The 17,724-nt window shown below is 37.5% G+C and overlaps 1 protein-coding gene across 2 annotated transcripts in view; it reads left to right on the forward strand.

The window, feature by feature from the left end:
* The first annotated feature begins 14,616 nt into the window (after positions 1-14,616).
* Positions 14,617-17,724, forward strand: part of sf3b2 (splicing factor 3b, subunit 2) — a 51,544-nt gene continuing 48,436 nt past the window's right edge. The window contains exon 1 of one of the 2 annotated variants that reach the window (XM_039769145.1): positions 14,617-14,797. In XM_039769145.1, the coding sequence (XP_039625079.1) occupies positions 14,656-14,797 (142 nt within the window). In that variant the 5' untranslated portion in view covers positions 14,617-14,655. The remainder of the gene's footprint in view (positions 14,798-17,724) is intronic. The other variant, XM_039769144.1, reaches the window with a different exon arrangement.

The following is a 17,724-nucleotide window of genomic DNA, read 5'->3' on the forward strand; positions in this document are numbered from 1 at the left end:
CTTCTATAGTATGTTTCAAGGCATAAATATTATAACACCAGCCAAATCTTAATTTAAAAAGAAAACATGTACAATGTATTGAGTTTCACCTTTCTGTGAAATTGTTTCATATGTAAATCTAGGAAAGATAACTTTTGTAACATAATATTATCAAATCCTTAATGCAATTCAGAGTTTTACAGGGCTGGAGTCTGTTAGATGCAAGGTTGATACCAGCAGTGGATCGGGTGCCAGTCCATCTCAAAGCCCACTCACATACACATCCACAGAAACAATTTAGAACCACAAAGTAATCTAATTCACATGTCTTTGGGATGTCAAAGGAAGACAGGGGTGCCAGAAGGTGCATGATTTGAACCTAAGGTGAGCTGCATATGCCAGACAACAATGCCAAACACAGTATCATTTATCACTCTTTGGATAATAATTATGTTTCTGTCAAAAACAGACAATGAAAAATAAGCATATCGAACATTTAACAATATTGTTTTCTATTTAACATTTTCTGTTGGCACAGTTATGATTTTACAAACCCATCTCAAAATATTAACTTGATGGGTCAAATTTTTTTTCTTCACGTCACACGTTCACACTGTTCACATTAATGACACATTTAGTTTCCAGATGGTTTTCAAACACATAATTAAGCAAAATAATTTTATGAATTATAGACAGACCATGACATTTGCTTTCAAACCCACACCTGTCCTAGCCACCATCTGCCTGTACTGTATATTCAAAGGATAAAAAGCAGCAGATTCTTAAACACTTGAGAGATAATCAGAGTGAAAGAGACACAAATGCGTGACAACACTTCTCTGCAGGTTAATGATTCTGGTTTATCTGTGAAAAGGAATCCAAAAACAGTCCTAAGCTCCAACACCACACAACGTCCAAAGGTATTTCTGGTATTAGCTACTTGCAAAATAACAAAGCATAATATTAAATCACTAGGGGGAGACCAGAGAAAAACATTTTATACATGTTTCATTGTTGCTGTGTTGATATACTTGTATTCATGTTTTCCATTTAAAATGATGGGTGAACCTGATTTCCCAGTGCCTTTCATTTTACTAATATAAGTTGTAGAGGAATTTTGAAATCATTAAAAAGACATATAACTGATGTTTAATAAGGCCTCAGTTTCTTTCTTTTGTAGCAGTGGGGGTTTCAGTTGCTTCTTCTTTCTCTATAGAATCTAAATATCTGCATTTCCAAGCAATGTACACAGTGTAGGTGAAAATGTTTAAGAGAGGTAAGAAACAAGCACCACATACTGATAAGTTCAATTCATTTTTATAATTACATCTAAGGTATTAGATAGATAGATAGATAGATAGATAGATAGATAGATAGATAGATAGATAGATAGATAGATAGATAGATAGATAGATACTTTATTAATCTATTAATCCCAAGGGGAAATTCACATAATCCCGCAGCAGCATACTGATACAAAAGAAAACACAAAAAACCCCAAAACAATATTAAATTAAAGAGTAATAAAAATGCAGGTAAAAACAGACAATAACTTTGTATAATGTTAATGTTTACCCCTCCCCCCGTGTGGAACTGAAGAGTCGCATAGTGTGGGGGAGGAACAATCTCCTCAGTCTGTCAGTGGAGCAGGATGGTGACAGCAGTCTGTCGCTGAAGCTGCTCCTTTGTCTGGAGATGATACTGTTCAGTGGATGCGGTGGATTCTCCATGATTGACAGGGACCTGCTCAGTGCCCGTCGCTCTGCCACGGATGTTAAATTGTCCAGCTTCATTCCTACAATAGAGCCTGCCTTCCTCACAAGTTTGTCCAGGTGTAAGGCATCCTCCTTCTTTATGGTGCCTCCCCAGCACACCACCACGTAGAAAAGGGCACTCACCACAACCATCTGGTAGAACATCTGCAGCATCCTATTGCAGATGTTGAAGGACGCCAACCTTCTAAGGAAGTATAGTCGGCTCTGATGTTTCTTACACAGAGCATCAGTATTGGCAGTGCAGCCCAATTTATCATCCACCTGCACTCCCAGGTATTTATAGGTCTGCACCCTCTACACAGTCACCTCTGATGATCATGGGGTCCATGAGGGGCCTGGGCCTCCTAAAAATCCACCACCAGTTCCTTGGTCTTGCTGGTGTTCAGGTGTAAGTGGTTTGAGTCGCACCATTTAACAAAGTCCTTGATTAGCTTCCTATTAAAAATGACTAGTTAGTGTACTGTAACTCCCATAAAAAATAAAAATTAAAGACATATTTTAACACCAAAAACTGTTGCACAATTAAGCATACAAAGGTTTTTAAAAAGGTAAATACATATATATTTAAACTTTAACTTTGAGAATCAATTAATTGTTTAAAAGTGCAAAAAATATTTTATTGATAATTTTTGTATTGCCATAGGCTCAAAATGATTCTGCACTAAAACACTGAATATTTATAAAAATATGGTATAGAATATGGAAATATCATAGTACTCACTTTTCGATAAAAATACTGATCCACCTAATTTATGTTTTCTAATATTATATTAAAAAATACAAACTCTACTATTAATCACTTTTCTAGATTTTAATTAATGGGTCTTCAAATGAAGCAAAAATGTTATAAATTGTTCATTGATGTTTTATATTTAAATTTAATAGACACTAAGCCAATATACTGGTCTAATTAAAATAGTTTTATCTATTGGTAATGATGAAAGAGTTTTAATTAGTTACTGCATTAATTTTCTTTGTGTAAACAAAGAACAAGTGTTTTTGTGACTGTGTATTTGTGTGTCTGTCTGGTTGCATTGTCTCTGTCATTTCAGCAAATGGCATATCACAAACACTTTTTGGTAGTAATAAAATGCACTTCATTTGTCTTCCAAGAGATGGCATGCCATGAACAATAACACTGTTTTTACAAATCCCATACCAAATGGTATATAAAAGAGGTGTATACATCGCATTTATCATTCCAACAGATGGCGCATGCTTTTTAGCACTATATATATTACAAAATACATTTCAATAGATGGAGCACTACCAATGTAAAAAGCCACTGTCTATGTTATTTACTTAGATTTCAACCTGTCTTAGTCGGATAGTACAGCTAGTCTAACTTGATAAAACACCAAGTGTTTTGTTTGTCCATCTGGTTACAGTGTCTGTATCATTTCAAAAGATGGCACATCACAAACATTAGCATTACTTTTACAAACTTCCATACTAAAAGGCATATCACGGACATATGAATTGCATGGTGAACTGCAAATGTTAACACTGAAGTCTACATTGATTAATTAGATTTCAACCCATCTTAGACACGTAGCACAACTAGTATTTATATAAAAAGTATCCATTTCTATGCTTCTGACCCTTTAATCAGGTTGAATCAGTTCAGCTACCATTTGTTGAATGGGCATTCATTTCTATAGTAATGTGAACTGCACATTTCATTTAAAATGTATCATTGCATTTTTAGGTTACATTGCTCTTTTTGAGTTTAATCAGCATTAATATTTTGATACAAGAAAAGGGCTACAACAAGATCTGCACATTAGCCCCCATGACCTGTATATCTGCCACTGTAGTCAAGTATTGTTGCGATAAAATTAGTGTGATAACAGGATACATGGTTTTAAAAAAAGGATGCTCTACTTTGTACCATAATACATAAGTGAGGTGAACGTAGTAAAAACAACATCCATTATCTTACAAACAATGCCAAACACTTTTTGACTTTTACTTAAGTAAATTTTTGTCGAAGTAGCAATACTTATACTTGAGTAGAATTTTGTGGTACTTTTTCCACCTCTGTCTGGAACTGACCAATGGAGACCTGCAGTAATGGAGGTTTGTAGATGACTAATAAAGCACTGCAGCTGGCCAGTAGAGGTCTGCAGATGACTAATAATGGTAGGACATTGACCAATGGGGACCTGTAGCTGGCTATTGGATATCTACAGTTGGTTAAAGGAGGCGTGCAGCTCTAACAGAGGTTTGCAGCTGACCAATGGATATCTGCATCTGGCTAATAGAGGTCTGCATTTGACCAAGGGAGATGTGAAGCTGGCCAATTGATATCTGCAGCTGACAAATTGAGGTCTGCAGATGGCCAACGGAGATTTGTAGCTGGCAAGGGGAGGTCTGCATTTGGCCAATGGAGAACTGCAGTTGTCTAATGGAGATCTGCATCTGGCCAGTTGATATCTGGCTGTATATCATCATGATATTTGTGCGTAGAAGGCTGTCTTAACGTATGGGCACAATGGGTACTGGAGCATAGGGGTCCACGGTGTTTCTTATGCATCTGTATGTTTCTGTTCTGCTATCAAAACAGGGGCCCCAGCGCACTACTTTTCCCGGGAGGTCTATGGTGCCATTAAGATGGCACCTGAGTGCATTAAGTATTTTAGTAAAAGACATAATGGCTGTGCAGTTCTTTTTGGCTATGTCAGTTGAGTCATAAAATTCCCTCCTCTGTTTGAAGCCAGTACTGACTTATTTAATTCACCTATACTGGATCTCTCTGTTTCTGGCTAAACCTATATTCTGTAATACTCAGATATACGTTAGGTATTTTATTTTTTTCCAATTTTTTACAAACTAAATAAAAGTACTTGGTATATACATACTGTACAAGCTGCATTCATAGTAACAGTGCAACTATTTTTAAGTCACACTGGCATTCCTGTTGTAGTTGTTGTACTGTACAGTATATGTTTCAACAACAGTTCCAATGTTTTCGTAGTTTTCTTTCATGTGTACTGCATAGCTAATATGTATATAAGGATGGACATTGCCATAGTATAACAAGATATCTTTGAAGCTTAACAGTGATGAATCAACAAAAAGACATTGTTGTTGGCCATGGTCACAATCCAAAATCATGACCAGTTCATTAAGCTTAGTGAAAAAACACAGGTTGTTAACCCATGTAAAGAAATTTTTTAAATCCTCTTAGCAGTTCCAAAAGACACATACAGTACAGGCCAAAAGTTTGGACACACCTCCTCATTCAATGTGTTTTCTTTATTTTCATGACCATTTACATTGGTAGATTCTCACTGAAGGCATCAAAACTATGAATGAACACATGTGGAGTTATGAACTTAACAAAAAAAGGTGAAATAACTGAAAACATGTTTTATATTCTAGTTTCTTCAAAATAGCCACCCTTTGCTCTGATTACTGCTTTGCACACTCTTGGCATTCTCTCGATGAGCTTCAACAGGTAGTCACCTGAAATAAAACTATTTTCAGAAACATGTGTCCCCAGGGATTTTAGGAAAGATCCTGGCTTGGATGAGCTGATAGAGTTGGTTAAAGTGAGTGCAGATGATCCTAAGTTAGTGGTGTGGATGTGCAGGCATGGGATGCGGCATAGAAAAGACCCTGGAGCCACATTTAAAAAGCTGTGGAAGACGAGAGCAGCAGCAGTGGTGCTGGAGGACAGCTGAGGAAAGAGACATGTCAAGGAGCAAAGGAGAGACATTGCATTTTACATCTCCAGTGATGTAAATATTAACCCAATAATGCCTTGAAGAAATTGTACAAAAGAAGGTATATTGACATATTGTCATGTAGTATAACTGCTTAAGAGCACTGTTAAATGATCTCAATGTCAGCATCAAATACTGAACACTGAAAGCACAAACACAAATGAATATTGATACATTTAAATTTTTTTTCAATGGGAAAAATACTTAATTGCGTTGGATTTAGGAAATTGACATGAATATTGATAATGATAATAACTACTCCAAAACTTTGAGATGTACAAGTTCACACATTCTCTAAGTTGCATCACAAAAAAAAATCAACCAATGGGTGGCTTAAAAGTGCTACAGCCATTGTGGCCACTAGAGGACACTGCAGCTCTTCAAACCCAGAACACAACAGTAGTCACACAGTCAAAAGGATTCCACGAAAGTGGCTTTCTTAAATCCAATACCTTATACAGGTTTCAATACTCCTTCAACAGACTTTCCTCCACAATAAATCCTCTGTGTATACCTGAGGCAAGCTTTGTCTCCCCCAACTCAGCTCACCTGGATGACCAGCTCAGGACCTGGGAGTACTTTTGGTGTCAAATGACTATAGTCTGGCAGCACTCCTGTGTCAGGCAGAACCTCCTTCAAGGTGTGCACCTTTCTTTCATACCTGCCAAAGGGATGCTGCCACCTAGCATATTGTGGGAATAAACAGTCTTCAGAGACAGTCCTTCTTGTCTTTCCATTTTATCCTATCCAGGAAAAGTACTGAAAACACATCCGGCCGGGATGCCTGTCAACTGCCTGGGGCTTCCCGCCTGGGTAAGGAACTTTTCTCTGTCTTGGCCGGGATGTCCATCCATCCAACTGGGGCCTCCTGTCCGTGTAAGGAACATTGCCCTCTATTGATCAGGATGCCCATCCAGTAAAAAAGGTAGCTTGTCCAGGCCAGTCTGACTAGATGCAAACAAGATACTTTCTGATTTTGGAAAAATACCTGGGAAGTCTTCTGTTGTACACTATTTATTAGAGATGCCTCATACTAGGCTTTAATTGACCGGGGTGTACTGTACCTGTGCAAGACCGAAAGCACCACTGAAACTGATGAAACATCTTGAAAAAGATGAATATACAGGCACCAAAATCATTTTATTGGAGTCAGACATTAGATTAAAATGCATTTCCAATGCAAATAGTTACACTTAGAGATGTGAATCTTATTTTTGTGTGGAGTCACTGTCTATTATGCACAACTAATCTGCACTATTTTAGACTATCATAATTACCCCCACTTCATCGTGGATTTGCACTGGGGTCTGTGATCCTGGATTGAGCAGATAGACTAGAAGATGGTGAGAGAGGTTATACCTCTGTTGCTTCCTACAAAGATACCTAATTACAGTAATTAAGTTTTAAATAGTTGAAATGTTACAAAAAGTTAGATAAATCATACTTTAGAATGCTATCAGTAACCCATCTGATATTAATTACTGCAAAGCTGCATTGTACCTCAGTAATTTAAAACAAGAATTATAATTTACCAGTTGTATGCATTGTATATGGGGTGGCACACTTGGTGCTATGGTTAGCTCAGCTGCCTCATAATATTAATTTGAATTCCCATGTGTCACTGTATTTGGAGTTTTATATGTCCCCCACATCTGTGTGTGGTTTTCTCCTGGTATTCTACTATCCCTTCCATGGGATAAAGACACGTGTGCCAAGATGATTAGTGTTTCTAAGCTGAAGCAGTGTGGAGGTGTGTTCACTGTAATTGTATCCTGTACTTAACTGGTGTCACATACACATGTAGGGTTGCTTCTAGTTGTGCACCTTGAGCTTCTTGGACAAGATACACTTCAATAAATTGAGACATGGATTGTTTCTATGGATACTAAGGAGCAGCCCTTTATAAAATTATTTTGGATCTTTTATTGACCTTGGTGAATATAGGCTTTAATTTATCATGTTATCTGAAAGACAAGAAGGTTGTATTTGGTTTTGACTAAAATTGTTTCACATTAACAGTTTAGTATTGTCAAATATGTACAATTCGGGAAAGTTTATAAGTTTTCTTTAAAATAAAATGTTCAGCTAGTAAAGAAAGGTTTGTTTAAGCATCTGCATGCTACAGTTTTGAGGTCTGCTGCTTCTTCCTTGTGTTATAAATGGTACCAATTTAACTGACAAGAGAAATACTACATCTTCATTAGGAATCACTCCTTTCCTGTGGGTGGAAAGCAATGGCAGGTAATTTGAATTTCAATTTGCATAAATGGAAGAAGCAGATCCAGAAAATGGATGGATGAATAAATAATTTAGCAATATATTTAATATAAGGGGAAAATTGCTGTGGTACAATTTATTTTCTATCTATAATTCAATAATCATTCAAAGGACCAATACATTAATGCTAATACTGCCCACAGAAAGAAATTAATATTTGTATTTCGGGTCAGCATATTTAAATTAAAAGGAGTTGGATTCTCTCTTTTAGGAAATCTTAAAGAGTTATTAGTTATGATGCCGTCATTCATTTCTGAGTCTTCATATTAAAAGCAGCCAAGCGAATCTTGCAGACTTGACAAAAAGATTCAACTTTTTGGCAATTTCATATAAAAATATATTCAGATGTTAATAGCTCATAAAAACTCAGAATGGTAGCTCAGTAGTTTGCACTGTTAACTCCTATATCCAGAGTCCTAGGTTCAAATTACAGCCAAGGTAATGACAATGTGGAGTCTGCACATTCTCACCATGTTTATGTATTGGTTACATGGGTTTTCCTCTCTAACCCTAAAGCCATTCAGTTTAGGTTATTTAGTGAATTTAAGCTGGCCTGCTGTGATTGAGTAAGTGAGGGAGTGACTGTAATGGACTCCTTGCTTGAATGAATGAATGAATGAATGAATGAATGAATGAATGCCTTGCATCTAGTGCTAGTGGGAAAATGGAATAAACACCCCTTGGCAAACTTTACCAATAACTAGATCTTTCAACCCATCTGTATAAATTTGCAGATAAGTATAATATCTGTAGTGCACTGCAGTGGGCTGGCGCCCTGCTCGGGGTTTGTTTCCTGCCTTGCGCCATGTGTTGGCTGGGATTGGCTTCAGCAGACCCCCGTAACCCTGTAACTTAGGATATAGCAGGTTGGATAATGGGTGGATGAATGAATCTCTTTTGCAAATATACAGTGGTGGGCAAAAGCAGGTTTAAAGCTAATCATATGAACAAAGACATGCAGGTTATGATTGCTACACTCAAGCACCTTAATAACAAGAAGAAGACAAATAATACAAATAAATAATACAATGATTAATACATAAATAATAATACTGTACATCTGTATACCTACTTTTGCCCACCCCTATATTTCCATTACTTTGTTCATAATTCCAGTTCTCCTATAGTTTAAACCTTTCAGACTTGGAAAATTCCCTGGTGGAAGCCACTAATTGGGCTATAATTCATGTCTCCAATATTGTATTCTTGGACTCATTTTTAAATTATCTATCCAAAACTGTTTTCGGCATTTTAGGAATATTCCCAAATATTATGTATTACTGATTGACTCCTATGTTCTCCCTTAAATCCTTGAAAATATGTCCAGAATTTTAAATACATTTTGTTCTCATCTTAACTTGAGAGGCAGCCCACCATTTCCACCAGCAAAACATTAGTAAGAATCATACAAGTTGCCCCACTACAGAGGAGCTGCTTGAATTACCTCTAATCTATTTAAAACTGTTTTACTTGCTTTCCCATATACCATACAGTCATAATCTAAGTTTGCTCTAATTAATATACTGTCAGCATTACTCGAAGATCCCCAGTTGTATCCTGCCAAAGGAAGCATTAGATTGATGACGCGTTTACATATATCTACTAAATATCTTTTATGCATCCTCCAGGCAAGTCTTCCATCAAATATGTTTAAATATCTAAATATTTAAACAATGCACATTAGATAACGCCTGCCCACATAAATAATGACATGCACTGTCTATGCTCTTCTTTCAAGTAAAAATCAAACTTTTGGATTTAGACCCTGATCATTTCAATCCCCATTCCAATGACCAGTTTTCCACCACCTGTAATACTGGCTGCACAGTTTGTACTACATACTTAATACTATGGCCTCCCTTCTGCATGGCTACACACATTATGTATATGCACCAAATGGTTCAATTATTATTAATCATTAAAAGTTTGCATTAGCGTAAGATGCCCTAATTCTGGTGTCCATAAGAAATGTAATGATTTACATCATAAGGTTGAAGTACATAATAAACATGAATATTTGTGTCAAACATTTGTAATATTAAAATATGTGCTTTGGTTAAAGTCTAAATACTCTCGATTGTAATAGAAATGTATATTTTTTCACCTTCTGATAGAGATCCATAGATGGATAGTAAAGGATCACAAATGACATCATCCTTGTAATCACTGACCTTGAAATAGTCTAAAGCAGGGGTGCCCACACTTTTTCGACTTGGGAGTTACTTTTAAAATGACCAAGTCGAAAAGATCTACCTACATTAAAAATGCTATATGTATATATACAGTATATATGTCACAAGAATGAGACATACTCAGATAAAGGTTTGGGGCAGCCACCCGTATAATCTGGTATCCTGGCTGCAAAGTCTTTTTTTTTTTTATAGAAATACAGAGCACTGAAGTACATAAAACCGAGTCCAAAACAAGACTGAGGGAAAAGGGAAAAAGTACAGGCTTTTAAAGGGGAAGACAGGAAGTGAGGTCAAAAGGATTGGGCACGTGTTCATCAATCATTGGATCAAGGCTGAAATTTGGCATGCTCATTCCTTACAGCTTCCTTACAAAAGTTGGGCAGGTTTCATTTCGAAATTCTACGCATAATGATCATAACTAGAAGCTATTTTTCTCCATTTACTGTAATGGAGTTGAGCTCGAAAGCCGTGGGGGCGGAGTTTCGTGTGACATCATCACGCCTCTCACGTAATCACGCATTACGTAGAAAACCTGGAAGAGCTACAAAAAGCGCTGAAGAAAACATGCATTATATAATTAAGAAGGCAGCGAAACAATTAGAAGTGAGCGAGTGACATATAAAACCATATTCAGTGGCTCACGTGAACTGACGCAGTGCGCAGACAAAAAGCAACAGTTCCAAAGACTGCTGAACAAAAACCGAATTACACTGCTACGCTCAAATAGACAAACTGCACGCCGTGGCGCAATAGTAGAGGCTTCGCCTCTAGCACCGACATCGGAGGTTCGACTCCCGAGAGGGGATGCACTAAGTATGTATGCACGCTTCTCGATTCATTTTAGCCTCGCATCCCCTTGGTTTGAGACGTATGAAAAACTATGCGGTTAACGCAGAAAGACAGATCACCAATTGAAGCTTTATGGATGGATGAATGGATACTTTATTCACGATCAATGATTGTTTTGGTAAAGCCATACTCAGAGTATTCATTAAATGAACGGTAAAAAAGTAAGAGCGAAGGGAGGGTAACTTATTGAGGCACACAGGCAAAACCACAATAGCACGCGGGCTCGATGTACTGTAGTGCGTCAACTCGATCTGAATTGCGATCACATTTGAAAAATATTTCTTTTCAAGTTCTATTTAGTCCATATGTGTCAAACTCAAGGCACACGGGCCACATCCGGCCCGGCGTGTAATTATATCCAGCCCGCGAGATCATTTTATATACTGTATTATTGTTATTAATGGCCCGGGGATATGAAGCGCTGGTAACACGATAAACTACAAATCCCATAATGCAGCGCTTCAGCTGCCTTGCCGAACACTTACCGCGTTAATCAAGTCTAGCTTATGATGCTGCAAGTTATTGCGAAGCTAGCCCACACGATGCAGAAGAGAAAAGGTGATTCTGAACATAGAGCCTTTAAAAACTGATGGGAGGCTGAGTATATGTTTACTGACATTGCCGGTAAACCCGTGTGTCTCATTTGTGGAGCTAATGTGGCTGTAATTACAGAATTTAATCTAAGACGGCACTATGAGACAAAACATCAAGATAACCTGAAAGACCTGAATGCAATGCAGAAGATACAGAAAGCAGAAGAGTTAAAGAAGAATCTGACACTTCAGCAGACGTTTTTACCCGTGCAAAATCACAAAGTGATTTCAAGTGAAGCTACTTTTATGGGAGACACAAATGCACCAGTGCAACTTGCCCCACTTTCCCTTTTGCCAGGTAATCTTGAACCAAATGGGCACAACGGTGTTCCCAAATACTCACTTTGCTGATAAACTGAGCGCACTGCGCACTGAGTTCGCACGGCGCTTTGGTGACTTTAAAGAACAAAAAAAGAATTTTGAGTTGTTTCGCAACCCATTTGCCGTCGATGTGGAAACTGTACCTGTGCAGATTCAAATGGAGGTGATTGAGCTGCAGTGTAATGGCACACTGAAGGCAAAGTACGATACTGCACGGCCCGCACAGTTTATTCACTCCATTCCCGCAGAAATGCTCCAGCTCCGTCTACATGCGGCTCGAACCTTGTGCATGTTTGGTAGCACATATCTGTGTGAGAAGCTCTTCTCAGTCATGAAGACTAAAAAAACAGCACACAGGAGTCGTCTCACTGATGAGCACCTGCAGTCCATCCTGAGAATCTCCACAACACAGAACTTCACACCAAACATAAACCAACTTGTTGCCAAAAAAAGATGCCAGGCGTCCAGCTCTAAAATGACATAAGAGCAAAGACAACTGAATGATTTGATTTGTTATTGATGAAAAGAACAAATTTTATTTATATTTCCAGGTTTTGTTATGCACCATGTTCATATTTGAATTTGTATAATTTTGACAGGATATATTTTTATGGAGAACAAAATCTTTTGGGATATTTAAAATTTAAGTTTATTTTTTATATAAAATTACATAAGAGTAAAGAAATTTGAATGTTTGTTCTTTTAACGTTTACTTTATTTCTAACTTGTATAATTTAGACAGTATATATTTTTATGGAGAGCAAAATATTATAAGTTATTTAAGGTTTGAGTTGATTTATTCCGGTATAATATTCTGTCGACTAAATAAAAATTCCTTCTATTTAAAATTTAAATAGAACTTGAACAGATACGATAGTTCATAATATCCACGCAGACTTGCACGTAAGAGCGGGAGTCATTCGTTTTAACAAGCAGCGTATTGCACTGATACGAAATAGCCTGCCCATTTAATTATTTAGGAATGGATAAATAAATTAAGATTTTGTACAAATAATGTTTTTCATTTTTCTTCCTTCATGGATTCTGGCACCAACAGCAACAGTTGCTCGCACCCCAAAGACTGTAGATATGTATGTATATATATGTTTATATATATGTGTGTGCATGTATATATATGTATTTGTGTGTATATATGTGTCTGTATGTATATCTATGTGTGTATATGTAGATATGTATATATATATGTACAGTATATATATATGTGGATGTATGTGTATATATGTATGTATACTCCTTTAACACACTACTTCTCCGCTGCAAAGCGCGGGTATTTTGCTAGTATAATACATATATTATATTATATATATATATATATAGAGAGAGAGAGAGAAAGAGAGAGAGTATACTTTATACATAAAATATATGTTGTTGTACCTTGCATAACTGAATACCCTTTATGGCACAATAATAATTCAATACATTTATGGTCACTACAGTATTTGGATTCAATAATCGTCATGTGGGCGAAGGCTGACTCGCATAAATAAGTAGAGCGGAATAATGCAGTCAAGGAGCTTTTGAATTCAGCCAAGTGAAAAATGACCACTGTCCAATTTTAGTTCCCTCTCCTTTCTCTTTCTCGGATCGCTTTTCGGAAGGAAGTCAGTTTCATAGTTTTTATGAACAGCTGGAAAGTGCCTTTCCACATTTTCCTTCTTTGGAATAGCAATGATAGACTGACAGGTCAGACAAACGCACTTCGATTGTGACATTGTAAGAACAAAAATCCTCTTCCAATTCCACATCCAGCCCATACCCTCCCCAAACATTTATTAGTCGATATAAATTGGAAGGCTAACTAGACACCTGCCGGAGTTTTGCAGCAGCTCACGCGTTTGACCGTGCGTGCAGGATGACCAGTGTGTTAGAAGAAAAGAGATCTCAGACTGGCCGCCCTGTGTGTCAATCAAGTGGCAAATGCCATAGGGAGGATATATGATAGACTAACATTTAAAAAAAAAAATTTGGAATGCAACGCGATCTACCGGTCAATCGCGATCGACGCATTTGGAACCCCTGGTCTAAAGCAATACCCAGCATGCTTATGTTTGAAATTTGTCAATTCTACCTTCTGAGAGTGGCACTTAGAGAACTGGGACCACCGGTAAAGAATCAAATATCAAAAACATTATCATATTCGTAATCAGCAACCTCGAAATAGCATAAATCGACACTCATCATGTCTGTATTACTGATGCATTTTTTTTCCAAGTTTTGTAAAAAGGAGTCATCTTGATTCTTCATATTCCATTTTAGGGTGGGGTCGATTGGTGTGGCATGTATAACTTACAAGTCCTTCTGACCGTTTTGCAGAAGACACCTATTCGGTTACTTTTTATCATGTGGATAATTTTCTGTAAGGGAAAAAGTCTAAAAATAAGGATTTTCGGATCTAGAGAGCCAAAAATAGAGTGAAACCGCACTACCCCCGACGTCTTGCAGAACTAGATAGCAATACAAAACGAGCGGTATGTTAGGGTTTTCTCGTACTAGTGAGTTAGAAGGTACCGGAAAAATATAAATAAAACTAAAAAAAAAAGTGATTTCAAAACGTTCATAACTATTTTTAATGAACACAACATTATACAATTGTAGACATCAAATGAAGCAGCGCCTTGACTCCTAGAAAACAATGTCTACATTACGTCATAGACACGCCTGTTTAGCGTAAAAATATATTTATTGATGTTTATACAGGAAATTCTAAAATGAGAACAGTGTCATGCGGTCTTTGTTGATAATGGAATTTTTCAAGTGGCATCTTATGTTTTGCCTGCAGTAAACTGAAAGGGAAGCAACAAAATAACTTGACGGTTGTGTCGTGCCGACTTAAAGACTCATATTCCCACAAGGCTTTACGGAACGACCTTTAACCTACCCGTCGTCGCTTGCGCTTTGAGCTTCCGTGGTGCGAGTGTGAATGGCATTAAACATGGCGACCGACGGGCCACCTGGAGCTGAACAAACCCCGAGTGATTTAGGGGGACCTGTGGCTATGTTAAGTACATGGACTCTTCAGGAGCTGCAGACTAAATTGGCCGAAATCGGCGCCCCTAATATGGGTAAGGAGAGAAACGAGAATGGCGAACATTTCTCGGCTGGAATGAGAGGCCGCGGACTTGAGTTTGGAAGACTTACCCGGCTTTGCTGCTTTTAGAGTTAACTTTTGGAAATAGCATAATCATAATATTGGCTCCTGGGTATTATAGTCTGTGATATCTTGTTCATGTATTGTTTCAAATGCATGTTTTGTTATTTTTAACACACGAGGGAAAATATTTCCAAATTGTGCACGTATTACAATTTGGTGTTCGGGTTAAAACGAGTTGTTTCGTAAACAATCGTAAAAAAATAGGTAGAATTTGACATTAATGTAGTGTTCTTATTTCATGTGTAGCTTAATTTTAGAGCACAGCAAGTTATTTGCTATGTATCTGTTGTTCGCAGGGGAAAACAATTCGCGTGTTTTTTGTGTGATAATCGCACGTTGACTTGTAAGATATAGGGGTGATCTATATTGCGATACACATTTAGATGACATTAACTACAATTGATCTATTTAATAATGCAACACTTTAAGTACATTGTTTAAGTGGTTAAACCGGTGTAAACTGAAAATACTTTCATACGTAGTATCGCTGGGACAGAATTGGAAGAGAAGGTTCGCTTCTGTTTTGCGCCTTAAGTACCATTGGGAGTCCTTTATTTGGTATCCATTCACTGCAGGGTACACAAACACGCGCTCTATTACACTATGTCTCTTTAACGTTGCTGGAGAAACTTACACAATGTACACCGGGCTGTTAACTAAGTCTTTTTGGTGTATATAATATAAACGCCTAAAAGATCTTTAGCTTTGGCGATTTCCATCTGAAATGTAGTAATCAGTTAAATGTGCAGTACATTTTGGAAATCAGGATACTGAAAAAGCCGTTTAGCCCAGCAAACGTGTCTATCGCTTTCACCTACCGGTAGATCAGGAGTCCTCAGCGTCTGTATTGGTGGGCTGCAGGTTTTTGCCCGAACCAATAAATGGTCTTATGTAATATCACGACTTGTTAGTATTTTAAGTCTGCAATGCAGGTCATTCTTAAATCATTGATTATTTTTCCTTTTTGTTGATGTCAACCAAGTGATTTGAAGCCTAAAATGGATGAGTAATTTTCACTTCTTCAGTTTCTCTTTGGTTTCCTTTTGAGTATAACCAAATAGTGGACGTTAAGTATACCCAGATGTAAATGGAAACAAGCTAGATGGAACTTTATTTGTGTCTTTGTGCTAGTAGCAATTTAAAATAGTAATCTTAACGTGTGACACAACTAAAGTGAAGCAAAAAAATGTCACTTGGGCAATAACTGCTTCTTCAGCAATAAATGACTTCTCATGAAATCCATTGGATTGGAACCAAAACCCTACAGGCTCTGCAGCCGTCCTAGGCCAATGTTGCTCACCACTGACATAGACTGTCCAAATTAACATCACATCAAGAGTTTAAAGTCCAGGGGTCAGATTTCTAAAACTTCTGCATGTCCCAAGAGAAGCCCAAAATGTGTATGTCCAAGCAAACATCACTATTTTATATAAGAAAACTTGATGGGAAAATGCACATATATTTATGACAGTTCTGACCCATCCATACACCGCATTTTGGAGAAACTGGAAAATGACGACACCATTGATAAAGTAGGGAAGTGCATCCAAACCTGCTTATCACCAAGCTATTATAATTTCTGTTGATGTGGCAAAGATTAAGCCTCAAAAGGCATGATGTACAGCCTCAATTTTAGTTCCCTTTCGAGAGGGCCAATGTGTGTTTGAACTGAAGAATTTTTGTGGATTTTGATTGTTTTTTTATGTGCTCTCTATTGTGACTTCTAACAATTAGAAACCAAAGTGCAGTAAAAACACAGATATGATTCACTCGCTGCTTACAGAAAGCACTAAATCTCATTGCATATAGCTTAATGGTTTGACACAACATGGCTTGTTTGGTAATGCTTGACTATGTAAATGGTCTTCTACAAAGAAAATGTGCTTTTAGGGGCTGGTCTGATTATTTATCCATCATGATAATGACTAGCATACGAGTTGTTTCAGAATTTCAAGATACCTTCTCTTGGAACTATGTGATGAGTTGGCCACTGCATTAGTAAGACAAGCTGCCCAAAATCGAGCTACACCAGTTTATATTTGTGTTTTAACAACGGATGGCTTTCTGGAAACGGGCGTCGCTCATAAGGCAAAGGGGACTGGCTGACAGACTAGGAATTTCTCAGCCAACTTCAACTCCATCTTGCATGCTGTGCTGGAAGTCATTGACGACTGACATGATGCTACATTCAGTTTCTGCATGGTTTGGTTGTATATGAAAGCATAAGCTCTTGATCATACATTGTTCTTCTCTCTCTTGTTAAATTAATCTTAGCCTGAGTGAACCTATTAATTTTTTACATTTAAGATTTTTCCTTTAAAGATTTACCATTGTTGTTTCTTGTCCTAGTGTGTGGATATAAACACGGGAATCTTCAGTTTCTGTATTACATCTTGCCTGAAGAAGGGGCCTGAGTTGCCTCGAAAGCTTGCATATTGTAATCTTTTTAGTTAGCCAATAAAAGGTGTCATTTTGCTTGGCTCTTCTCTACATTCATAATGGCTAACACGGTACAACACCCTAGTAGTAAAAGCATAAGCTGGAAATTTTCAGCAGCATCCATTTTCCTACTGCAATCATGGCAATTGTTAGGACTCATTGCAGTAAGGGCACCTAGCGAGAATGATGCTTGCTTTTATTGATATTCTACAAGTCATCTGTGATGCCAAGATGAGGCTGACGAAAATTTGTGGTTTCATTAGCGTAGTCTTTTTATGGTTGCTACAGGGTGGCAACCTAGTGCTGTTTGAGGCACGTCCACGTATGCACGTTTACAAGATGGTTTTGATTTACAAGGGAAAATCTTTTTACTTGGCCTACACATTTTCTTGTTTTTTG

Source organism: Polypterus senegalus, chromosome 11 (genome assembly GCF_016835505.1).
Source record: "Polypterus senegalus isolate Bchr_013 chromosome 11, ASM1683550v1, whole genome shotgun sequence".
NCBI classification, from domain to species: domain Eukaryota; kingdom Metazoa; phylum Chordata; class Cladistia; order Polypteriformes; family Polypteridae; genus Polypterus; species Polypterus senegalus.